The sequence below is a fragment of the Canariomyces notabilis genome (assembly GCF_033297395.1).
Source record: "Canariomyces notabilis strain CBS 508.74 unplaced genomic scaffold N656scaffold_23, whole genome shotgun sequence".
NCBI classification, from domain to species: domain Eukaryota; kingdom Fungi; phylum Ascomycota; class Sordariomycetes; order Sordariales; family Chaetomiaceae; genus Canariomyces; species Canariomyces notabilis.
In genome coordinates this window covers 263,644-285,777 of record NW_027041845.1, presented here as the reverse complement: position 1 = coordinate 285,777, position 22,134 = coordinate 263,644, and the positions used below count along the sequence as shown (strand labels likewise).

Below are 22,134 nucleotides of genomic sequence, written 5' to 3'. Positions count from 1 at the left end.
ATGGTAATTTGGTGTGGAGAAGGTTGGCGCGATCCTGATTGATAGAGACTGGACTTCGACACAGCGACGCTGAAAAGCGGGCGCACAAAACGGCGACTTTAAACCAGCTTTTGCCCCTTTCAATGATAGGCGGGCGCAGAGACAGTTGGTTTGAGTGCAGAGGCGAAAGGCGAAGAGGGGGAAAGCTTGGTCGGCCGTAGCGGGAAACAGATAAGTAGGTAGCCCGTCCAGAATCCAGATGGTAAGGTATGTAGTAACAATCGACACTGTACGAATCAATTCGAGTTCAACTTAACATCAACTTCAGAGCGCTTAAACATCTTGGGTAAGTTCCCTTATGAGGTATGAAATGTATAACCGGCATCTTTCGATGACTATAGCACCTACCTTATCCCTAAGTACCTACTGTGATACTACTGCTTCGGAGCGCACTCGACAAGAGGCGCTTGAATCTTCCGTCGAGTTGACTGTATAGCGAATGCAAAGGCCTCAGCAGAGTAGAACGGTCAGCCAAGGGCTTGTGGACGACGACGGATAAAAGCTAAGGTTCTTCGTGTAACATGCTAATGCTGCATGGAAAGTAGAAGTACGTCGAAAGACCCTACGAGCGGAAGAGTCGGTTATGTAAGGTACCGTTAATGACGTAAATGTTGCAAGTTTGGGAATATCACCATCTCAGCAGCTTAGGCTTGCCATTGATCTGGTTTCGAATTTGATTTCACTTCGTTTCAATACCTACACTAGAATACTAGCAACGACCACCAGCTCTAGGGTGCTACGGGCAACTCTGTCTTGCCCACTTTGCTAAACCAGACATAGGCCCAAGTCTGTTCATACAACTGGCCGCTCCCAAACGGCAGGACCAAAAGCCACCTTACATATATCGTAGAAGCCACATGTCGCAAAGTGAATTATCCGCTTCAAATCAGACATCCCCCGATGAGGGTATAATAACAGCCCTAACGCCGTGGTATACCGTCGGCCTTCCCAAACGCATGTCAACTCATTCATCTTCTGCGTGCCCATCAGCGTCCTGCATATCGACATCGGCATTCTCCTTTCCCCGCTGGGCCTTGCTGGCCTCCTTCACCGTAGGGGACTGCACCTGCACCGTGTCCTTAACATCGCTGCCACCGTTCTCCTTGTTCCCCTCTTTTTTCGCCGCCGCTAGAACGGCAACTCGCGCACGTTCCGCGATCCAACCTGGCGGAAACCCCGGTCCACTGTCGGCATTACCGTAGTCGCTCTTTTTGGTGCCCTTTGGCCAGCGCCCTGGTCCGCGCCCAGTTCCTCCCGGCTTCCTCTTGCTGCTGCTGCTGCTGGACGTCTTAGGCCTGGCAGCCGTCGACCGACGGGATCCGGTTGAACGCCTGGGTCGTGGCTTCGACGCACTGTCGCCCGTTCGTACCACTGGCGGTCGAGGAATATAGCCACGGGAACGGTCGCCCCTGCGGGAGCCAGTGATTGGGGGCCACACCTCGAATCTTGTCGGCGGGATGTCCTTGTATTGCATGATCCAATTCTCTCCCGCGATCTTGGCAGTCTCCTGTTCGGGTTTGGGTTGATCGTTTTGTTCGATAGAATTGCCGTTCACGAGGATCCCGTTTGGTTTGGAATCGCCGTTCACGGCGCTGCCGGCGTCGTTCGGCTCGGTGGATTCAAGAACCATTGTGTCGGCAGTGTCCTTCACTTCCTGGTCGGGCGTGTCTGGCTGGTGTGATGATTCTGTTCCATTGGCCAGCGACTCTCCTGCAGCAACCACTGGTTTTTGCTCTTCCTCCTCTTCCCTAGGGGCAATAGCCGTCAGGGCCGGGCCAAGCTCAAAGTTCGTGGCGCTGCTTCTGCCCATAACATACGGCGTCCACGTCAGAGCACTTTCGTTGAGCTGCACATAGTTCTTGGCTTCCCATTTCGCAACATACTCCCGGCAGTACTGCAAATCCACGCGAAAGGCGTAGAGCTGGGTCTGCGGATCACGTACCAAGCACCTCAGTCCTTCTAATGCTGATATCACGTCGTCTGGTGTCAAGCCGGTGTCGTCTGATATCTTCCTGATGCTGAGGCCATGCTTCCCAGGCTTGCCGTCTGGAAACTGCTGCAGCAGATATCGGCACATGACGAGTCGCCAATAGTTGCGGTACGAAACCAAGCCCATGTCCGAGAGCGGCTTTTCTGGTGATCCTGTTTTCTTCTCCACTCTGGTCAGGAGATAGGAGAAGTCAATCAGAAGGTTGCCGTATCCTTTGCGCTGGTGAATTGGAAGCGTCAAAATGCAAGAGACATTGTTTTGGCTGCTCGCTCGCTTCTCCTTGGAGAAATACCCCACAAAATGGTAACCGAGGTCGTTGTACTCGCACAAAACATAGAAGAGGAAGGGCTCTACATCATAATAGAGAGTCTTTGAACCGAGAAAGAGCTTGGCCAGGAGGCACAAGTTCTGGCAGTAGACCGGGTTCTTGCGGCCATCAACCTCAAAGACTGACACAGAGCCGTGCCTGTAAATTTCGTCTCCCGGTGGATGCTTGGCTGGACACTTGAGTTTGTGCCGCCAAGCCACATAGTCCGAGTTCATGTACTTGAGGCAGAACTCGCAGATAAAGAGGACCCGGTTCCTGCTGTACTCTTCGGGATAAGGTGCCGCATACCAGGTGTCGATTTCGTAATCGCCAAACTGAATACACTCGATCTGGCTGGCTGGACCTGACGCCTTTCTTGGCCTCTTGGCAGGGACGTCGACCTCGGATTGTGCTCTCAGTAGGCGCTCTCTCCACTCCTCTTCTGCCTTCTGTTTCGCTTCGTCGAAGCGTCGACGATCCTCGTTCGTCGGCATTGTTTTGGAAGTGTCCGCCTCAGCTTCGGTCAGAATTCCTCCATATGGCTTGCCTTTCAGCTCGTCCGTCTCCTTGTCGTAGAGCGAGTAGAATGGCTGCGAGTATGCGGTAGATGTAAATGGAGTTGCGATCGGTGCCAAGGGCACAGCAGGTGCACGAGACGCTTCAGCCCTGCGAGCCCGTCTCCCTGACCTACCTGACCGCTTCCTCGGCCTTGGCTTCCGCGACAGAATCTGGCGGAGCTCTGACGAGTTCACGCGCATCTTAACAAGCACTGTGCCGTCAGACCTCTCGACGATGGATGCAGGGGGGTTTGGTATCTTGAGCCGCAGAGATCCAGAGACCGGCCTGGATGATCCGTCTTGTCTAGTCGCTGCCTCGTCGTTGCTCTGATCGTCAGCTGCATTCTTACGGCGTTTGCGGAGGGCCATGATGTTCTCGTCTGCCTCGGCAGAAGAAGTCTTCCTCTTCCTAAGCACTCGGGATCCATCCATTGGGTCTCCGTCCAGAACCAGTTGGTTGAAGACAGAATGGGAATCTGGTTTGATGGCGCCTTTCTGTGAAGGGAGAAGATCACGCGCCAACTTGGGAGCACTCGCGCGACGAGCGGATGGGGAGGTACGGGTATCAGCGATCCCTTCCATATCAACCGCATTTCCGTTCGCATCTGCAGCGAGATCTAGATCTGACTCGTCGTCCGCACACTTTGGGCAGCGCCAATTTTCGGGGCCTGACGAAGTTAGCTACAGGCTGGCAACGGATTTAGGCGTTTTGAAAGCTCACCATCTTCACTGGCTAGGGCGTTATTTTCTCGCGCGCATTGCTGGTGAGCTGTGGTTATCATGTCAGTCAGGCTAACACAAATGGAGTTCAACGCAACTGACCGTTGTCCCCGCACTTGGTACAAGCCAGGAATACCTCAAACTCTTCAGCCGGGTCGTTGTCCTCATCCTGCTTACAGAAGATGCAGTTGCCCGTGGTATTCTCGGACTCATCATCCTCGCCGTCGTCGTTCTCGGCACCCTCCCACTCCGCGCCATCATCGGATTCGGCATCGCTAACGCTCGCCGAACTTGCGGAATCGTCGCTGCTGTCATCTTCATTATCCGTCTCGCCAGGTTTTATCTTGACCGCGCCGACGCCTTCGTCTTCGTCATCGTCGCCATCCTCCTGGTTGTTATCTAGGCTCGCCGCTGCAGTTCTCCTGCGCGCATGACGGTCTCGCGATATGACTTCGTCTTCTTCTTCTCCATCGGCGTCCTCCTCGAAAGCGTCGTCGTCATCGTCATCGCCATCTTCGTCATCCTCAGATGAGCCGCTGCCGCTGCGGTCGTCATCCCCGTATTGATTCCTTTGTTCATCGTCATTGTCCATTTCATGATCGTCTTCGCCATCGGTGCCCGAAGCGCCAACATCGATATGGCTCTGGGACGCGAACACGCTCTCATCGCCCATTGCCACGTCTTCGTCGACACCGTCCAGCGCCAGTTCGGCTTCTTGTTCCGACTCCATGACACTCTGTTGCAACTCCTCCTCCATGAGCTGCGCATCCGCCATGATGGTATTGTTCTTCCCTAGCCCGCGCCCGCGAGCGGAGCGAGTCTTGTCGCACAGCGTTTGCGAGCCAAGTCAGGCCTTTCGGCAGCGAGCGCCGCGCATATCAAGCGGATTTGGAGAGTCAGATACAAGATTAATCATACCCGGCGCATGACTGCCTCCCACAACCATGTGTTTTTGGAAGATTTGCGGAAGCGGCCAGGCAAGAATGAGTTCGGTTGCTTGCGTGTAAAGGGACTGGGAGTCGGGAGTGATTCTGAGTCACGAAGTTGTGGAAAACACGCGTTTGGAGAATCGCAGAAGGTTCCGGCAGAAGCGTTTAATGAATTTCTGAGCTAAATAAGAATGTAGACGCGTCGAATCGTCGGTTTCATGGCTTCAATCGCTGTCGTCGGAGTGTGTCGCCGAGAGCTCGGCGATTCCTCCAGTAGTGGGCAGTTCCCCAAGGTTTCGTTTGTCGGCTTACAGTACTGCAGGGTGAGCGAGCACCTGCCAAGGACAGGGGATGCACGCTTAGTCATCTCAATTCTAGCACTGACGTTCACTGTATTGTGATTGTAATTACACGAAAGTGCGTCTGCCTCAGGCATACTCCTCCTTCTCAAGCAATTCGCCAATCCCAAAGGTGCCTGTGACGAAGCAGGAACCGCAAGACGCGAGGCCATTTACCACCGAGATAACCTCTTCCAGCTCTCTAGGCGTCGTGTACGGTTTCTTCCCATATCTGGATGCTCTTCATCAGACTGATTCAATTGGACAGGCCGACAAGATCGCCACGATGCCGGTTCCGTTCGAGACGCTGATTCCCTATGGGATCATCATCGCTGTAAGCTCCTCGGAGCTGTGGGCGGTTGAGTCCTCGTTGCTAATAACGCGGTGCAGATGTTCGGCGTGACGGGCGCTGGGTTGAACAAGGTTAAAAACTGGTCAAGCGGCGGCAAGAAGCACAGGTGGTCTATCGACCAGTGGGACAGGGTATGGTGATGCTCGATGCTTCCATGCGAAATGCTAAGCTCAGTGCTAACAATCAGCAGCAAAGTACGGCTTACGCTCTTCATTCCTCATTTGCGCGAGAGAATGCTCAATGCTGACATCCGGCAGTGATGGACCGCGATAGGAGACTTACGGGACACTTGCGAGGCCAAACAGACAACCCTATAGCGCCTCCCGGATTCGAGTTAAATAATCCCTGGAGGGTATGTGTTCCTTAAGGTGTCCCCTTTTCAATAGGCCGCAGCTTACAAGTACTAGGTCGAGAGACGGTATTCATAGGACGCAGCAAGTCAACTTAGGCACGATTCGATAGCACCTTTAAGTTCTCAGCACCTTCCAATGTCATGCACTGTACAGACTGTTAGATTTGTATCTGCGCTCTATTCTTATTCAGGTTCTCCAGGAGCATGCAAGCCTGGCATATAGCTTGGCTCGACATGTAACCGCAGCGTACACAAGTCCCGAGGACCTGTCTAGGAGCACCCCTGGCAAGCCCACTCCCGTTCCTGAGAGGAAGATCAATTTGTTTATCTCTCTCTCCAACGCTGCTCCCAGACTTCACTTTTGCAACATCGATCTCGAGTGCTTCGTGAGCCTCGTTCTCTCTCAGCTGCTTCTCAATTGCGGCCATCCGCTTATCGGATGTGCGTCCTCCCTGTGACCCACATCCACCAATGTCGTCCTCATCAGCCGCGATGGGTGCGGACGTTTGTCCCTTGCAGGCGCAGGATGATGGCGAGTCTCCAGGTATCAGTCTTGCCATGTCCTCGCCGCTTCGAACGATATCCAAAATGGCGCTCGGCCGCACTCTTTCCAGCTGCTTGATGAGGCTTCTGGGCCCACCGCGGAACGCTTCCGGGCTGTAAATGCACTCAGTGCTGAAGTAGTCAAGCCCCTTATGGTAAGCATAGAGAACAATTTCTTTCTCATACGAGTATTTGAGGGGCTTGCTTCTCTTGACCTCAGACCGGTTGTCTCCTGTTACGATACTGGTGCTCCGTGAGAGACGTGCCAGGTCGCCCCTAAGGAGATTCATCAAGACTGTCTCGGCGATGTCATCGGCGTTGTGGCCCGTTACGACATGCTTGATCCCTAGCTTCTTCGCGCCGCGGTCAAGCGCCTGGCGGCGAAACACGCCACAGTATGTGCAGTTGCCCTTCTTGCCGATCGTCTCAACCACTTGATCCATGGTCCAATCGTACAGCTCCTCATAGCTGACCACTTTGAGCGGCATGTTGTACTGCACCGCGTTCCGCTTGACTGTCTCCAGAGAGTCGTCGCGGTATCCCTTGATCCCCTCGTCTATACTCAGGAGAACGAGATCCAGTCCATATCCGTGACGTTCATTCAGCGTTTTGAGCACTGACGCCAGGACCGTCGAATCCTTGCCGCCGGAGGCTCCGATCGCAACCTTCTCCCCAGGGTAAAACAGGTGTGACGATGTGATGGTATGGTGCACCTCGTCTTCAAACACTGATATAAAGCAAGTCTTGCAGAGCTTTGCATGGTTCTTGGGTCGTTTTATGTAAGCTCGCTCCGTCTTGCATGCGGCGCAGAGCGTGGAGACCATTTCGATGGCAGGTAGAATCTGAAGGGTGAACAGTTCCTGGGCCTCCAGAGTTGATGTGTCTCGAATGACAGATATCACTGCTGTGAGTGTTACGTTGATTCTGCTGCCAATGGGAATTTGCTTTGTACCTGGGATCTGCAGGCCCACACGCTCTCTTGGGTGGAGCTCAAGTTGGCCCCACCTTCTGCAGCCGAAGATCGCCCGCTGTACCCTACGGCTGGTCCGAGCTTTTTTGCACATCCACAAGCCTTCTTTTTCTGACTGCGCAGCCAAATTTCCTTCTCCAGAATTTCTTCTCGGTCAACACGCTCCGGTCCTGAGCAAATCGCCCAACGACAAAATGGTAAGCTTTTGATTGAAAACAGCACTATTACTGCAAGCATCTTTATGATGCCCGTGTTGCAATATGCTCTTGAGGTCCTCTCGAGTTGCATGATTTCCGCTTGCCGGTTGCGAGAGCGCCGCAGGTGAAGAATGGCTTGAGCTGGTCCGCGGTGGATAGAAATGTCCACCCGGCCGCTCTTTAGAGTTCAGAAGACCGCAGTCAATGGAAAACATTTACTGATGTCTTCTTCTCAATGATAGCCTCCGAAGTCTGGTAAGAAGGTCGCTCCGGCCCCTTTCCCCCAGGGGAAGGCTGGCTCCAAGAAGGCCCCCAAGGTAAGTTGCTCCGAAGCCCACGGTTGATTCCCTCGAGTATTGTTTGCTCACGCGCCTGTAGAACCCTCTCATTGAGAAGCGGCCGCGCAACTTCGGCATTGGCCAGGACATCCAGCCCAAGCGTAACCTGTCGCGCATGGTGAAGTGGCCGGAGTATGTCCGCCTTCAGCGCCAGAAGAAGATTCTCAACATGCGCCTGAAGGTGCCTCCTGCGATCGCCCAGTTCCAGCATGTCCTCGACAAGAACACGGCGGCCCAGGCCTTCAAGCTCCTCAACAAGTACCGCCCGGAAACCAAGCAGGAGAAGAAGGAGCGTCTTCTCAAGGAGGCGACGGCCATCAAGGAAGGCAAGAAGAAGGAAGACGTCAGCAAGAAGCCCTACGTCGTCAAGTACGGTCTTAACCACGTTGTCGGCCTCATTGAGAACAAGAAGGCGTCTCTCGTTCTTATCCCCAACGATGTCGACCCCATTGAGCTCGTCATCTTCCTGCCGGCTCTCTGCCGCAAGATGGGCGTGCCCTACGCCATCATCAAGGGCAAGGCCAGACTTGGAACGGTCGTGCACAAGAAGGTAAGAGCACTCGCAGCTCAGGTTTTTCGAGTCATGTTCTAATCTAGTCATTCATAGACTGCTGCTGTTCTCGCCCTCACTGAGGTCCGCTCCGAGGACAAGAACGAGCTGTCCAAGCTCATCTCGGCCATCAAGGAAGGCTACCTTGAGAAGAACGAGGATGCCCGCAAGAAGTGGGGTGGTGGTATTATGGGTGCCAAGGCTCAGAAGCGCATCGAGAAGCGCAAGAAGGCGCTCGAGACAGCCATCAAGGTTTAAGGATGCATTTCAATGGTCGGTTGGGCATGGTTGCACTTGCGAATGGCGTACGGGATTACCAAAACCAGATCAGGGTGAATAAACTGCTTCCGTCGGCCGTATTTGGGCATGGGTGTTTTGTTTTCTTCTTTCTCGGTTGGGACAAATGAATAATGCCATGGATACCCTAAGGGAGGTGTTCCGAAATGCCACCTGCTTGTGACAGTCTTTGAGCCCCTTGGTGCAACCCAAAGATGCTGTCACGCGGACGACTCCCGGTTACCGTAGCTATCTCTTGACCCTGATCGACAGAATCAAAACGTGGAGAAAGAGCACAAACCGTTGATGGCCGGCGCCTGCATCAAGGGGCAACATGAAGACTGGCATTCGTGCAACACTGGTGAGGGATCGACGGCACCTCGAGTGCACTTCGACGATTTGCCAATTGAGACCAATGGACGCCAAAATCGCCAATGGAGCAATTTGAGCCGGGGAGCCCGAACAAGGTCCACCAGCGCCATACAATACACCATAATTTGTACATATCGTATACGACGAACTCTGGGTGGCCATGTTCAAGAAGGATCCCATCCTGCCTCGATTCCGAGCTACATAGAAGGCTAAGCTACCGACGGCGATTTTGGCAACGGAAGATGGCCATGCCGAGCCCATACCAAGCCGGCTCTTGCCAAAACCAAGACCTCGCCAGCAAGAATCAATAAACGGAATTGATGAGCAGACATCTTTCTCCTTCAACCCATCAGTGGGATTCTCATATGCTTTGCGCTCAACCTGCGTTCCTGATTTCAAGACTTAGGCAAATCGGAGTTTGCATGTTTTATCGTTTTATCAATCTGGATTGGAGGGTTTCATCCCGCATTTCAGATGGCGCAGGGGGTTACTGTTGGGATGTCGAATTGTGGCAGAGAGAGCCCCGACTGTTTGGATGGAGGGAGAGGAAGGGATGCATTGCTTTGATGGGATATTTGGTACAATCCAAGTTCCGGGCATGCTGCAAGATTCTTATTAGAGCAGGAGCAACCCCCCGTCGGCATCATGGCGTGAGTCGACCTTCCCTTCTCAACACTGAATTATCGTCGTCTGACCGTCTCCGGCCCCGTCAGAAACCCCCACGCATGCGGTGAATAGCGTTGGACGCCTCCCAACCTAAAAACCACGCTGTGCATCTACATCTCGACCATTGCTTGGCTCTGCGACCCGGTGAGGCTACACTACATATCCTACTCTGTACATATACCCGGGTTCTCTTGGCGCGGGTAACCGTCTATCTGGCCGATTCCGAATGGGAGGGTAACACCCCTCAGCAGGAGAGTGGTGTTAGTGGTCTGAAGAACTTGCTATATATTGCTCCCGACCTGACCCGACTCAGGGGAATTGCGAGACTTTGGCTCTTGCGCACTGATTATAACGCTATCCGACGGCTTCTAGACTCGCTGGTCCTAGGCACCGCTCCTCTTGCGCTCTGCTGACATCTATCCGAGAAGCAACATGGCCGAGGGTGAGTGAAAATCATCCCCAGGACCACTCAATGAGAAGCACAGCAAAGTTACCATATAAACGGTGGTGGTATGCTGACCTTGTATGCCTTCCGCGAAACCAGAGGACAGCTTTCTGTACGCCCTGAGCTCCAACAATGCCTGGGCGGGCTACAAGGCCCATCAGAATCCCCAGTTCTTCAGCAAGCTCGCCAGCGGGCAAAGCCCTCAGATCCGTAAGCTTTCTTTTCCCTCTTCCCATACCCTACCTCGCCCTCGAGAATACCGGTCAGAAAGACGGAAAGAAAAGAAACAGACAACTAACCTCTGCCCCTGTCATGAAACAGTCTGGCTCGGCTGCTCCGACTCCCGCTGTCCCGAGACCACCATCTTGGGCCTACAGCCCGGCGACGTGTTTGTGCACCGCAACATCGCCAACATCATCTCGCCGACCGACATCAACACGTCGGCCGTCATCGAGTACGCTGTGGCGCACCTCAAGGTCAAGCACGTGGTGTTGTGCGGCCACACGTGCTGCGGGGGCGCCATCGCCGCCCTGGCCTCGGGCCGCGTGGGGGGCGTGCTGGACACGTGGCTGACGCCGCTCAAGGCGGTCCGCCAGGCCCACGCCGCCGAGCTGGCGGCCATCAAGGACGACGCAGCCCGCGCCGTGCGCATGGCCGAGCTCAACATCGAGGCCGGCGTCAAGGTTCTCATGGCCAACGCCGTCATCGACGAGGCCGTCCGCGAGAGGGGCCTCGAGGTGCACGGATGTCTGTTTGACATTGCGTCGGGCAGGATCAGGGACCTGGGCTTCGGCACCAAGCCGCCCGGCGAGCAGGACGTGGTCAGGGGGAGGCATGCGCAGCTGGTGTTCAGGGGGAGGGGTGCATCCATGTCGGCGCGGTGATGGTGTTAATGTGTGGGGGTGTTTGACGGTTACCTATGTGGTTGGTCTGTCAATCAGGAGGCCAACTGTTTGTTCGGCAATGGAGTACAGGATCTTCGAGGCATCAGTTGGTTAGTGTTGCCCTTCAAAACCTAACTTAGCACTTGTGTTGATGTATGAATCCGCTGTTGTTTGATGTCATGATAGAGAGAGATTAATTACCCCTGAATTGCGCCCAGCAACGCCGGGAACGCCGAGTTATGAGGCCATCGCAGAGACAAGACCATGAACTGCTGCTTTTTCATCACGTTTTGGCTCCAGGCATTCCCATCACAAACTCGGTAGCTGTAAATGTCGTACCGGTGGGTTCGAGACCCCGACTCGGAGCTTGTTGTTGCAAGCGAAGTCGGCTCCCCATGCGAAGAGTGGTGCTACATCATAGGTAACCTTAAAACCATTTAAATCGAAATGCTTTGACTGCAGTGGTCAGTCAATCTCCACAGCCAAACAACCGCCTACCGGCAAGCAACGGCCTTGGCAATACCTACCTCCCCGTCCTCTTGACCGGCGCTCCGATCCCGGTTGCCGGGCGGCCGGACCTATATTTGCAGCACAATTCCCTACATTTCCATGCCCCAAACGAACATTGACAACTGGTACCGGTAGTCCAAGATCAAGACAGAATGCCGCTCACAGTCCTCAACGACGATGAGATCCGCGCGCTACTGGAAGCCCTCACGGCGACGGAACTGGAGGGCTTCCGGGGTGCGCTCGCTGCAGCTCTACATGAGTACTCCACAGGCGGCCAAGGGGGTGGTGCATCTTCATCGGTCCAACAACCCGAGCGCATCTCAGTGCAGAACACGGCAACCGGTGCCACGACGCTATTCATGCCGTCCTCGAGCTCGGTCGGCAACGGCATCAAGGGTGAGCCCCATTTTCCTCCCATCCCATCCTCTAAGGGATACCATAGTTTCCCTACCTACCTTATACAGAACAACACACTGACTCCCGTCTAACCGCCCTTTCCACATTTCCCAGTCATAACCCTCACCTCGGCATCCCCCACCACCACCACCACCACATCCTCCTCTACCACCTCCTGCGGAACAGCAGCAGCAGAGAAAACCAAGATCCGCCCGACGGGCGCAATCACCCTCTTCACCCCTCACGGCGCGGCACACGGCCTGCTGCATGCAGGGGCACTGACAGCGTTCCGCACGGCGCTGGCCTCGCTGTGCGTGGTGCAGCGGCGGGCCCGCGTCGGGACACTGCTCGTGTTTGGGTGCGGCGAGCAGGCCTACTGGCACGTGCGGCTTGCCCTTAAAGCGCGTGGGAGCGAGGTGAAAATGGTGTGTTTTGTTGTCAACAGGACCAGCACGCGCGCAGTTGGCTTGGTAAGGAGGTTTTGCGTTGAGACGAGTCAGGGGGTGAAGGATGCTGAGGGGTGGGCGAGGTGTCGGTTTGAATTGGTTACTACCGCTAGTGCTATTGATAAGGAGCGTGATCGTGATGGGGAAGGGGAAGAAGAGGAAAGAAGAGAGAGGGAGGTGTTGCAGGCGCGGCTGCGGGAGGCGGATGTGGTGTTTTGCTGTACGCCCTCGACAGAGGCGCTGTTTGAGGCCGAGTGGTTGGAGTCTAAGGCGGAGGGTAGGTTGGTCGTCGCCATCGGGAGCTATACACCCCAGATGAGGGAGCTGCCGGGGGAGCTGGTCAGGCAGGCGGTTCAGGGTGAGCAGGGAGTGATCGTTGTCGATACTATCGACGGCGCGCTGAAGGAGGCTGGGGAGCTGATTGAGGCCGGTGTGACTAAGGAGCAGCTTGTTGAGTAAGTCATTTTGGCTCTGGCGAGGTTGTTGAAGGACCGTGACTGATGATGAGTTTGGCAGACTTGGAGAAGTGGCCATGCTCGACGATGCGACATTGAGCCCGGCTGAGAATGAGAAGAAGCATAGAATGGCACACTTGGTACAACGGCTTCGGACGGGAAACGTTATTTACAAGAGCGTTGGGTTTGGGCTGATGGACTTGTCAGTCGGCATGTACTTGGTCGACTATGCGAAAGAAAGAGGCATTGGGACTGTCGTTCAGGGATTTTGAGAACTCACTTGTCCACTGGCGATGAAGAGTATCTTGGATATGTTTACCGTTGAATGCGATGAGCTTCCTCCAGAATTATCCCGTTCCGTCGTGTCGAAAAGGGGTTATTACCCCTTTTGGTCTTGGCGCGAAACGTTGCTGGTGATACAAATATGCGGGCCGCTCACGTTCCAAAACACTCCCGTCGACATAACCCAACGCAGGTTTCCTTACATTAACGCGATTTCTTATCGACACGGCGTTAGCTATACGTCAACGGCAATACGCTAGATACACATTTGCTACTTTAGCAGCGTTACTTCTCAAGTCTGTCGCATCATAATCCGCGCCCGGGGATTTCCCCCAACCTAACTGAGCCAACTTCGAAGGCTACAATTGCTGCATCAACCACCGGCTCCTTGATCCCAGAAGGGAACAATGCCTTTCCACCCGAGCCTTCACCTCCCATTATTATTCCATCTTCTGATCGAAACCCCTGCATCCATCTCCTTTATATTCTTCCCAAAGGCGCAGCTGCTCAACGCTTCCCCGGATGCAATTCTCATCTCCCGCAACCTCGGCGGCCTGCTGCTGGCAATCAACCTTGTCTGCCTCGTCTTCCTGACAGGCGGGGAGTCGTACAACAACCAGCTTGTGGCAAAAGTAAGCCTCTGCTTCGCCACGTACCACGTCTGGCCTGCTCATCGGGCGTATGTGAGGCTGGCCAGGGGGCCAAAGGGCAGGCGGGAGGAACAGAAGGTATTGGGCGGACCGGTGGTCCATCTTGTGGTTCATTTGGGCTGCCTGATTTCGCTCTTTGGTGGTGGACTGATGGGTATTATGTCGTAGCAGATAACCCACGACATAGAGATCAACAATGGGGCGAAGGGCAGGGTCTTTTGTGCAGCAGATTTCCAATGTACAGCCACTTCCAACAGTGGCCCGGCTTCTATCTCTAGCTCCTGAACAACCGCAAACCTTCCTCCTCCACCTTCACTCCGCCCATCTCCTCGTCCGACACATCTTCATCCTCTTTCAACTCCATCTTCTGCCCAAACAGGGAGCCAAACAGCCGGTCTATCGCATGCTCCTCCCACGACCTGCGGTCCTCTGGCGCCATGAAGTTCTGCAGTTTCTCGTGCACCGTGTATCGCAACTTTCTGCCTTTGCTTGCCTTTCGATCAACATGTTTTCTCGTCTTGGCCTCCTTCAGCGCTGCCCATCGGACGGTTGCAACTCCCTCGCCCGGCGCACCAGTGTCTGTACTCCGCTGATCAACAAGCTCCTTGAGAAGAAGCTGGTAGAAATCGGCATCGTCGTAGATTGCAGCGTCTTCTTCAATCTTCTTCGCAGCCTGCGCCGGCGCGCAGGAACGGGGTGTCCGCGCTCGCTTGATCAGACGCTCGGAGCTCACCAATTGGCTGTCAAGCGTCGAGACCAATGACTGCGTTTCTGTTTTGACCAATTTCCTGGTCGAAGGAGCTGCAGTGGTCTTCCTCACCCTGTCAGACCACTTGTCGAGGACCTTTCGTCTGTGCGATAGTGCAGCCTCCTCGACCATCTCCATACTCTCCCAAATTGACTGGCTCGGGGTATCCAAATCGACCTCCCGTTTTCTCTTTTCACCAATCTTGGCTCGGCTGCTTTCAGGCATGAAGCTGTGCCGGACGCTGTCGATAGTGTTCCAGAGCTTGATGGCAGCCTCTTCGGCGGCAAGGTAGGGTTCCATAGCCGTTTCATGGCTGTTGTCGACCACACCGAAGGAATTCGCTGCTATCAGGGCCTTTTGCAATCGAATTCGGAGGTTCAGGATTGCATCGAAAGCTCGGCGCTGCACTCGGACCGCGGCGCCTTTCTCGGCATCCGCTCTAGCAGCCTGGGACATGGCGGCCACGATACTTTTCTGGCCATCGGTTGCCAGCTTCCGCAGCCTGGCGCGTTCATCGTCGCCGTCGGACCTGCTATCCTCATCCTCATCCTCTTCGTCTTCATCCTCCTCTTCTTCGTCTTCATCCTCCTCTTCTTCGTCTTCATCTGAACCGCCTTCTTCTTCCTCCTCTTCTTCCTCATCCCCACTCTTGGCTTCCAGATTTTCCTCATCCTCATCGTCGTCTTCTCCGCTTAGCCGGGCGCCATCTTGATCGAATTCTGACCCTTCTTCGGAACCTTCCTCAGAACCTTCCTCGGACTTATCGTCCTGATCCTGCTCGGCGTGATCTTCGTCTTCCGAGGACATGAAATCCGCCGCAGTCGGCCTCTTTGCGATCCGCCCATTAGGAACCCGCGGCTTGGAGCTTGCGGGGAATGTAAAGTCCTTGAGGTGCTCCTCGTCACTCTCGCATAGCGCGTTGTCACTTTCGATTTCAGCATCGTCGTCGACATGGTCGGCCTCAGGATCGGCAGTGTCTGGGTCGTCGAATTCTTCGTCATGCTCCTCGTCACCCTCCTCGTCATCCTCTTCGTCCTCTCCTTCATCGCTGCTTTCCTCTAATGCCGCCCTACTGACGCGCGTGCCGCGGTATTCTGGCCCCAGCGAGATGGCCTCTTTTTGCCGGAGCTTGCTCTTTCTGTAAGGATATTGTCAATGCGCAATTCCAGCGGTAAAATCGTCGCCCAAACCTACCCAACAGCGACATAGTGCTCTGTGCCGGCGAGTTCGTCTCCTGACTCCTCGCTGACGCTCTCTTCCTCGTTGTCGGGAGCTTCGTTCTCGATGTCGAAGTCTGGCAACTGTCAGTCGAAGCAATTGTCAGAAGCGGATACCAGCGCACCTTTTGCCGGTTTCTCCTCAAACTCGGCAAACCGCCGCGAACGAGGCTTCCGCGTAGTAGACATGGCGGGCTCCTTAGGAGTCGGATAGGGTAAGTTGCAGGAGAGAATTCTCGATGCACCCCACATGAAATTTTCGGCGGTTTGGACTCTGGAAGATCACCAGCAAAATCTTGGCGGTGACAGGAGGCAGAATCTGATTACACTGCAGGAACAGTGGGGCATAATAGCTTGGAGTGGGTCTAACCACTGTGCATGAGACCGCTGTGGGCTGCAGAACACCACTGCGCATGGAAGATTCACAGCGGCCATTGAGATCGCTATTGAAATTCAGTGTCTCAGAGCTTCTCTGCAGTGGACATCATGAATGCCCGCCTTTGACATATCATGTAAATACTAACGAGCAGCCCCAAACTCAGGGACATAAATGGGATCTGTCCATCGGATCCCATTCCATCATGAAATCAAACATCACCCGCCGTCTCATGCACACCTCCCAGGTACTGCGTCATGGGAATCCACTTGTAAGTCCTCCATGCCAGTTCCCATCCCATCTGTATGTCCCTAAACCCTCCCAGGGCCTGCCCCAGAAGGGCACCATCCCAAGATTCCAACGCGGCCTACCACAAAAACGACCCATCAGAGGCGTCTCACACATCATCGCCGTCTCATCCGCCAAGGGTGGCGTCGGCAAGAGCACCATAGCCGGTTCGGTGCCCCCCTTTCCACCCCTACCCCCTTTTATTCCTCCCTCTTACCTCAGGGGTTCCACGACTAACCCTCCAACCCCAAAGCCAACCTCGCCCTCTCCTTCGCACGCCTTGGCTTGCGCGCAGGGATCTTGGACACGGACATCTTCGGCCCGTCCATCCCAACGCTGTTCAACCTGGCGTCGCACACGGCACAGCTCACCCCAGCCAACCAACTCCTGCCCTTAACCAACTACGGCGTGCGGACCATGTCGCTAGGCTATCTGCAGACAGACGAGTCGGCGCCCGTCGTGTGGCGCGGGCCGATGCTGCTCAAGGCGGTCCAGCAGCTGCTGCACGAGGTGGACTGGGGCGCGTCGGCGGGCCAGCAGCTCGACGTGCTGGTCCTGGACCTGCCCCCGGGCACGGGCGACGTGCAGCTGAGCATCGCGCAGCAGGTGCCCGTGGACGGCGCCCTGGTCGTGACGACGCCGCACCTGCTGGCCGTCAAGGACGCGGTTAAAGGCGTGGGCATGTTTGCCAAGGTCGGCGTGCCCGTGCTGGGCCTGCTGCAGAACATGTCGCTGTTCCGGTGTCCCCATTGCGCCGGGGAAACGGCTGTTTTTGGCGGCGAGGACAGGGTGCGCCAGATGTGCGACGAGCACGGCCTGGAGCTGCTCGGCGACGTGCCGTTGCACCCCAACATTGGCGAGGACGGCGCCCGGGGGAAGCCGACGGTTGTGGCGGAGCCGGAGTCTGACAGGGCAAAGGTGTTCATGCATGTCGCGAGGAGGTTAGCGGGGAAAGTTGGCTTGGAGGTCTGATCGCGTCTGTACTTCTATGAATGGATTGAGATGGATTAGAGGTTGAGACTTGGACATTGCATTGTACTATTATGTGTAGGTATACCGAGGTCTGTGATTTGTCGCTAGCTGCGAGGCAGTATACTATTAGGATCCGGTGTCAGGCCCAAGCCTGAGAGAGGTCGAGATGGAAGATATACCCCCTAATACTATGCGGCCGAAACCACTAGGCAGTTCCGTTATATGGTACCCCGCTGGACTTCATGAGGTCTTCTGCTCTGCGTGCCACACAACCACATCAACAAATGAAGAACATTGACAATAGGGTATCTTGTCTGCATATACCACAGCAAGCTCTAGTATCCCTACGCAGCCACGTGGGCCGGTACTTCAGCCGGCTACTTGTGCTGCGTATAGCGCTCTACAGTATACAGCAGGATGGTCATTAGAAAGGACGTTAGCCTCCGTCTGAGAAAGCAATGAGCTGGGGAGGAAGAGAAGGAAACAAATCAAACTCGTCCCAAACCAAAACGCCAGCCCATGTGTCCCGCTCCAATGAAAAAGAACCTAATGCCAGGCATCCGTCGTCGCTCGCTTCGCAAAAGTGCGAGTTGATCCGCTCCAGGCCGTGACGACGTCTCTGAGAATAAAAAAACCTCGAGTTAGTCTAGTCCAGATCTTCATTGGGCTGATAGACATGGCGGGTTCTAGTTGGATCCTTGCGCATAGGCTGGCCTGAGCCTGTGAAGCCGACTGTGAACGAATGTTAGCTTTCTGGTGGAAATAAAGATTTACGAAAAAGAACCTACCCCGACCATGAGCGCCTTCTGGAGTGCGAAACATGCTTTCCTTTTTGACCGCTTTGCCGACCTTGCCCTTGGAAGTAAACTCCTGCCATTTGTTTTTGCCCGCCTCAAGTTCCTTTGTTGCCTTGATCTTTTTGAACTTTGGACGGGGCTTTTCGTCGTTGTTGCCCACGGCCGCCTTGTTAGCGGCCTGCGCCTGTGGGTACATGTCGGCTGCAGCAGACAGGACGATGCCGTTGTTGGATGCGGTCGGAGTGAGCGAGGAGGGGCTGGCCACAGTCGTCGAGGCAGTGGCGCCGCCGATGGCAGTGCTGTTGGTCGAGACGGCAGTGCCGTCAGCCTTCCGCTTCTGAGCAACCGGGCGAATATCCTTAGCACGAAGCGTCTCGACTGTATCATAGCTTTTGAACTTGACTGTGTAGATGGGTGCCGTGGACGAACCAGTCACCGAAGTGATACGGGCTGGGTAGAAACCCTTGTCGCCCGAGACCCATTTCGCCATCACATTGTCGTTGACCTGATATGTGATAATCTCCGGCTCTTTCTCCTTCTCCTTCTCCTCGGCGGGCGCGGCCTTCTTGAAGGCTGGGTGATTCTCTCTCGACCACTTTTGCTCGACGGGCGCCGGCGAGGGAGCTTTCTTCGACGGGGCCTTTGCGGGTTCATTCTTGGGCTTCAACTCTGCGATTGAATCGTCGATGAGACGAATCATCTGTTCCAGCTCACCCTTGAGGTTTAACAGTTCGGCATTGTCGGGGTCGTCCTTAAGCGACGCGACAACGAGCTCGAGCTGCGACCGATGTCAGAATTCATTTCTAGTCGGATTTTTCGGCTTGGACATACCTGGCTCTCATACTCCTTCCGCTCTTCCTCAAGCTGCGCACTCATCTTGACAGTATACAATGGTATTGGGGTTGAGCGGTCGGCACCACACAACTTCAAACGGTATCTTTCGGTTGGGAGGATAGTTGCAGTGGCGGGGTTACAACTCTCCAGGTCAATCAAGGAAGAACGGTTCCAGGACGAGGCGCACGCGGCACTGTAAGTACACGTACAGGACCGTGCGAATCTGAATATTACATATATTGCACTGTCTTGAGTACATCATGAATTGAACTCTTCCAAGATCTCAGGGGAGCCCATCCATGAGAGGGCATTGTCCAGCCCATGAGCGCGGTTTGATGTTCCCTGAATTTTCTTCAGAATTAATGTTATTCTATGTGAAATTGGTTTGTCCAGGAACTACACTACTTTGTAGGTAAGCATGGTAAGGTCAAAGATGTAAGAAAAGGGCTACTGAACTCCCGCGAGGTGAGTCCGGCATTATCTAGCCCGAATAACTACTGTTCCTACACGGGCTCGTGGGTCACTCAAATGAAATGTTCAATGGAAGCTATTAAAGTACGATTTTTGTGATGCTCCCTTCCTACGTACCTATAGGGAGATGTCTTGATACTGTACAGAGTACGAAGTACACATGTGTAAATCCTTGATCGGCGCCAACGTGGTTCAAGATGTGGAGACAAGTCATAGTGGCCAATAATATCACTAGCATATCTCGACTTCCGTCACCGCTTCGGCCCCATGCAAGCGATTCACAAGCACAAGCATAGGAACGAGAAGGTCCCATGGACCCATTAACCGAGAGACCAACACCGGTCGAACTCTCTATCTGACTGTGAATCTTGTGAACTTGAAGCAACACTGCGTAGAAATACTCAACCGTGACTCTCAAAGGAGCAATTGCTCGATCGGTTCGTTTCGGTTCCGAAGACTTTCCCAATCCCGACCACAAAACCCCATTGACGGTACCATCTTCCCCACATTCCTATGACGAGTTTAACCTGAACGGAATACTCGCTCTGCTTTCTGCCGCTAGGAATTGAGAGGCCGACCAAGGCATCGCCAACGACTGATCACAGCAGGACAGCTCGCCCTGGTCAATCTGTGGCGAGAGATCAAGTTAGGCCGTTGGGAGAAATCGGGTACCAAGAAACAGGGCTGTAATGAAAGAGACAGACACAGATGCGGCGCGAGCCAACCAATCAAAAAAGCCAACAATGAACGTCCTCGACAGCGCCGTCACCGACGCCGACCAACCGTCGCAGCAGCTTCCACAACAATTCCCACATCCCAATCATCGCGTCAAGAGCCAGAAACACCTTGTTGGCGGCGGTACTGGCGGCCGGCTACATGCTCGGGTCCCGTCTTCCAAAGGCCTCCATAAGCACCATGCGTCGACATCAACGACGAAATTGAACCGCAAACACGGCTCCGTCTCACCCGATCGCGGGTCCGGATCTGGGGCCCATCACCACCGTCGCGCAACCTCGGAGCTCAAGCTCTCCCGGGACCCGTCTACGACCAATTTGAAGAAGGACCCATCGCACACAAATCTGAGGGGCAATCGCTCCCAAGTCGATGCTGGCAAGAGGACAAAGTCCGCCACCAATTTACATCGCTCCGCGTCCAATCCGGCAGTGGACAAGCTCAGGTCGTCGGGAAGCACCAAGGTTCACTTTAATCTCGGCGACGACGGCCAAGACGACGACGACCCAGACGACGAGTGGGTGGATGCCAGCACATCTGCCTCACCCCTGCTCTCTCGGCGCGGCGAGGAGAATACCCAGGCAGCATTATCCACACTGGATCGAGAACAGACAAACGATCGTTCTGGGGCGAACGGGACGCAGAACGGCGCGCACAGTCCGGGCCGTGCGGCGAGCAGCCACAGCCAGTACCTGACCACCCGGATTCTATCGCGAACCTCGTTACAGCGCGCCCCGCCCATGATGTCGACTGAAACGGTCGAAGTGCGGCCTCCCTCGTCACGGCAACAATCACCGCGAGACTCAAGCCCCGGCAATGGTCCTTCCTTTTCCGGCACGCCCGGCACGGTATCGCAGGCTCGGCCGGGCAGTAGCGGCAAGGCAGAACTAACATCCAGGTTCAAGGGGAACAACAGCCAAGAGCCCGGATCCGGCATACCAGGAGAGTCATTCATGTCAGCTGCCAACCGAGGCGGACTGTCTCGGGCGGCGTTGAACGGCGTGCCCAAACGACGCCAGTCCCTAGGAACTTTACCACGAGCCGGCATGGACGGGATGAATGGGGCCCGAGAGGATAATCTCACCGACGAGGAGGATGCAGACCAAGGAGTCATTGCGCCCCGTTCACGGCGGAATGGCAATTACGTGGTGCCCAGGGATATGAGCCGAACTCAGCAGAAGTTGAATCTACAACGGGCAAGCTCCAGTCTGGAACCAACGCACCCTCACAACGGGATAGGACTAGGTCCTTCGGGAGTCCCAGCAGGCGCCGGGCCTCTAGGCGGCGTGCCCGCCTATGATTCCGAAGAGAGAAGAATCGCGAAACTGCTTGAAAGAACAGGCATGGAATATCTTACAGTGCGCCGGCATGTGAGCCCGGTTGCCCGGTCTCTCTCGCGGGTAATGCAGTTGCCCGGCGTCGGCGGCAGCCGCCAAATACCTCAGAGCCGCAGTGGTACGCATTCGACCAGAGTCTCGGAGCTTGGTGGCCGTTTTGACTCTAGACCTCATCAACAAGACCCTCACGCGCGTGATCCTGGCATGGTGGATTTGATGGATTCCCAATCTTCAAGACGGCCGCTCACGCCGGGACGCACGTTCTCAGCTTTGACCACCGCTAGCGCTAGCTCGAGTCTCGGTACCGACGACGGCGCCAGCAGGATGCATGAACGGCAGGGTCTCAGCGGGGCCAGCCTGGTGGACGGGACCGAGGACGCCGGGACGCTCGCACTGCTTCGCATGATGTGGGACAAGAACATGGATCTGAGTGCGAGCCAGGATTAGTCGCCCGGGCAGCGGACGGCAGAGACGATGCCATGCGAAGAAAACACGATAGAAAAGGCGCACAATGATGGCGAAGACGATGATAGCGTCCCTCCAGAGGACTTGCTCTGCGAGGGGGTACACGAGGACTGGGTCGACGTCAATGCACGTCACAAATGATTTAGTGATGGGCTTACCAGGCTTAAGGAATAGAGTAGTCGCTAAAGGTCGGGGGCTGGGACTGATTTACACGGAAACACACAGCTGGACATGGACATGGGATATGGAGGGAACGGAAATCGGCCTGATTGCTTCATTCTTAACAGCGAGATGTTTGTTGGAACGCATTTGGTTTTAGGCCGGGCTTAAAGG

The 22,134-nt window shown here is 55.0% G+C and overlaps 11 protein-coding genes across 11 annotated transcripts; 7 read left to right on the top strand and 4 right to left on the bottom strand.

The window, feature by feature from the left end:
- Nucleotides 1-700: 700 nt before the first annotated feature.
- Nucleotides 701-4,843, bottom strand: N656DRAFT_737303 (uncharacterized protein). Its single transcript, XM_064812742.1, has 3 exons — nt 3,716-4,843; nt 3,615-3,662; nt 701-3,561 (listed from the first exon to the last, which is right to left on the bottom strand). Exons 1-3 carry the CDS (start codon nt 4,386-4,388, stop codon nt 1,004-1,006), a joined length of 3,279 nt encoding a protein of 1,092 aa, XP_064667338.1. The 5' UTR covers nt 4,389-4,843; the 3' UTR covers nt 701-1,003.
- Nucleotides 4,844-4,979: 136 nt separating this feature from the next.
- N656DRAFT_318980 (uncharacterized protein) lies at nt 4,980-5,701 on the top strand. Its single transcript, XM_064809225.1, has 6 exons — nt 4,980-5,093; nt 5,149-5,214; nt 5,271-5,363; nt 5,423-5,426; nt 5,490-5,584; nt 5,640-5,701. The coding sequence occupies exons 2-6, from the start codon at nt 5,167-5,169 to the stop codon at nt 5,658-5,660; spliced, it is 261 nt and encodes an 86-aa protein (XP_064667337.1). The 5' UTR covers nt 4,980-5,093; nt 5,149-5,166; the 3' UTR covers nt 5,661-5,701.
- A 21-nt stretch (nt 5,702-5,722) lies between these two features.
- On the bottom strand, nt 5,723-6,992 carry N656DRAFT_782621 (adenine nucleotide alpha hydrolases-like protein). The gene has a single exon (XM_064815795.1). The coding sequence runs from the start codon at nt 6,949-6,951 to the stop codon at nt 5,743-5,745; it is 1,209 nt and encodes a 402-aa protein (XP_064667336.1). The 5' UTR covers nt 6,952-6,992; the 3' UTR covers nt 5,723-5,742.
- Nucleotides 6,993-7,291: 299 nt separating this feature from the next.
- On the top strand, nt 7,292-8,440 carry N656DRAFT_770777 (L30e-like protein; the record flags this gene model as incomplete). Its single annotated transcript, XM_064813803.1, has 4 exons — nt 7,292-7,294; nt 7,537-7,611; nt 7,673-8,182; nt 8,240-8,440. The coding sequence occupies 4 exons, from the start codon at nt 7,292-7,294 to the stop codon at nt 8,438-8,440; spliced, it is 789 nt and encodes a 262-aa protein (XP_064667335.1).
- A 1,237-nt stretch (nt 8,441-9,677) lies between these two features.
- Nucleotides 9,678-11,069, top strand: N656DRAFT_782618 (carbonic anhydrase-like protein). Its single transcript, XM_064815794.1, has 3 exons — nt 9,678-9,756; nt 9,810-10,151; nt 10,263-11,069. The coding sequence occupies exons 2-3, from the start codon at nt 10,022-10,024 to the stop codon at nt 10,823-10,825; spliced, it is 693 nt and encodes a 230-aa protein (XP_064667334.1). The 5' UTR covers nt 9,678-9,756; nt 9,810-10,021; the 3' UTR covers nt 10,826-11,069.
- A 255-nt stretch (nt 11,070-11,324) lies between these two features.
- On the top strand, nt 11,325-12,933 carry N656DRAFT_838903 (NAD(P)-binding protein). Its single transcript, XM_064818884.1, has 3 exons — nt 11,325-11,731; nt 11,846-12,632; nt 12,694-12,933. Exons 1-3 carry the CDS (start codon nt 11,488-11,490, stop codon nt 12,902-12,904), a joined length of 1,242 nt encoding a protein of 413 aa, XP_064667333.1. The 5' UTR covers nt 11,325-11,487; the 3' UTR covers nt 12,905-12,933.
- Nucleotides 12,934-13,102: 169 nt separating this feature from the next.
- N656DRAFT_847528 (uncharacterized protein) lies at nt 13,103-13,902 on the top strand. The gene has a single exon (XM_064819271.1). It carries the CDS (start codon nt 13,322-13,324, stop codon nt 13,730-13,732), a length of 411 nt encoding a protein of 136 aa, XP_064667332.1. The 5' UTR covers nt 13,103-13,321; the 3' UTR covers nt 13,733-13,902.
- On the bottom strand, nt 13,839-15,718 carry N656DRAFT_715488 (TRAUB-domain-containing protein; the record flags this gene model as incomplete). The annotated part of the gene is made up of 3 exons (XM_064812049.1): nt 13,839-15,450; nt 15,507-15,606; nt 15,655-15,718. The coding sequence occupies 3 exons, from the start codon at nt 15,716-15,718 to the stop codon at nt 13,839-13,841; spliced, it is 1,776 nt and encodes a 591-aa protein (XP_064667331.1).
- A 245-nt stretch (nt 15,719-15,963) lies between these two features.
- Nucleotides 15,964-17,373, top strand: N656DRAFT_782614 (P-loop containing nucleoside triphosphate hydrolase protein). Its single transcript, XM_064815793.1, has 3 exons — nt 15,964-16,176; nt 16,231-16,360; nt 16,447-17,373. The coding sequence occupies exons 1-3, from the start codon at nt 16,111-16,113 to the stop codon at nt 17,163-17,165; spliced, it is 915 nt and encodes a 304-aa protein (XP_064667330.1). The 5' UTR covers nt 15,964-16,110; the 3' UTR covers nt 17,166-17,373.
- A 438-nt stretch (nt 17,374-17,811) lies between these two features.
- Nucleotides 17,812-18,838, bottom strand: N656DRAFT_770772 (uncharacterized protein; the record flags this gene model as incomplete). Its single annotated transcript, XM_064813802.1, has 3 exons — nt 17,812-17,897; nt 17,954-18,740; nt 18,794-18,838. 3 exons carry the CDS (start codon nt 18,836-18,838, stop codon nt 17,812-17,814), a joined length of 918 nt encoding a protein of 305 aa, XP_064667329.1.
- Nucleotides 18,839-19,956: 1,118 nt separating this feature from the next.
- N656DRAFT_715528 (uncharacterized protein) lies at nt 19,957-21,783 on the top strand (the record flags this gene model as incomplete). The annotated part of the gene is made up of 1 exon (XM_064812051.1): nt 19,957-21,783. One exon carries the CDS (start codon nt 19,957-19,959, stop codon nt 21,781-21,783), a length of 1,827 nt encoding a protein of 608 aa, XP_064667328.1.
- Nucleotides 21,784-22,134: the final 351 nt, after the last annotated feature.

Bases quoted from the DNA above. Each gene is read 5' to 3' on its own strand.
- N656DRAFT_737303 (XM_064812742.1), bottom strand. From the start codon at position 4,388: ATGGCGGATGCGCAGCTCATGGAGGAGGAGTTGCAACAGAGTGTCATG. The intron at 3,663-3,715 runs GTCAGTTGCGTT...TGATAACCACAG, and splicing joins TACCAAGTGCGGGGACAACG to CTCACCAGCAATGCGCGCGA. The intron at 3,562-3,614 runs GTGAGCTTTCAA...TAACTTCGTCAG, and splicing joins CGCCCTAGCCAGTGAAGATG to GCCCCGAAAATTGGCGCTGC.
- N656DRAFT_318980 (XM_064809225.1), top strand. From the start codon at position 5,167: ATGCCGGTTCCGTTCGAGACGCTGATTCCCTATGGGATCATCATCGCT. The intron at 5,215-5,270 runs GTAAGCTCCTCG...AACGCGGTGCAG, and splicing joins CCTATGGGATCATCATCGCT to ATGTTCGGCGTGACGGGCGC. The intron at 5,585-5,639 runs GTATGTGTTCCT...TACAAGTACTAG, and splicing joins AGTTAAATAATCCCTGGAGG to GTCGAGAGACGGTATTCATA.
- N656DRAFT_782618 (XM_064815794.1), top strand. From the start codon at position 10,022: ATGCCTTCCGCGAAACCAGAGGACAGCTTTCTGTACGCCCTGAGCTCC. The intron at 10,152-10,262 runs GTAAGCTTTCTT...GTCATGAAACAG, and splicing joins CGGGCAAAGCCCTCAGATCC to TCTGGCTCGGCTGCTCCGAC.
- N656DRAFT_782621 (XM_064815795.1), bottom strand. From the start codon at position 6,951: ATGGTCTCCACGCTCTGCGCCGCATGCAAGACGGAGCGAGCTTACATA.
- N656DRAFT_838903 (XM_064818884.1), top strand. From the start codon at position 11,488: ATGCCGCTCACAGTCCTCAACGACGATGAGATCCGCGCGCTACTGGAA. The intron at 11,732-11,845 runs GTGAGCCCCATT...CACATTTCCCAG, and splicing joins GGTCGGCAACGGCATCAAGG to TCATAACCCTCACCTCGGCA. The intron at 12,633-12,693 runs GTAAGTCATTTT...TGAGTTTGGCAG, and splicing joins ACTAAGGAGCAGCTTGTTGA to ACTTGGAGAAGTGGCCATGC.
- N656DRAFT_782614 (XM_064815793.1), top strand. From the start codon at position 16,111: ATGAAATCAAACATCACCCGCCGTCTCATGCACACCTCCCAGGTACTG. The intron at 16,177-16,230 runs GTAAGTCCTCCA...AAACCCTCCCAG, and splicing joins TGCGTCATGGGAATCCACTT to GGCCTGCCCCAGAAGGGCAC. The intron at 16,361-16,446 runs GTTCGGTGCCCC...CCAACCCCAAAG, and splicing joins CGGCAAGAGCACCATAGCCG to CCAACCTCGCCCTCTCCTTC.
- N656DRAFT_847528 (XM_064819271.1), top strand. From the start codon at position 13,322: ATGCCTTTCCACCCGAGCCTTCACCTCCCATTATTATTCCATCTTCTG.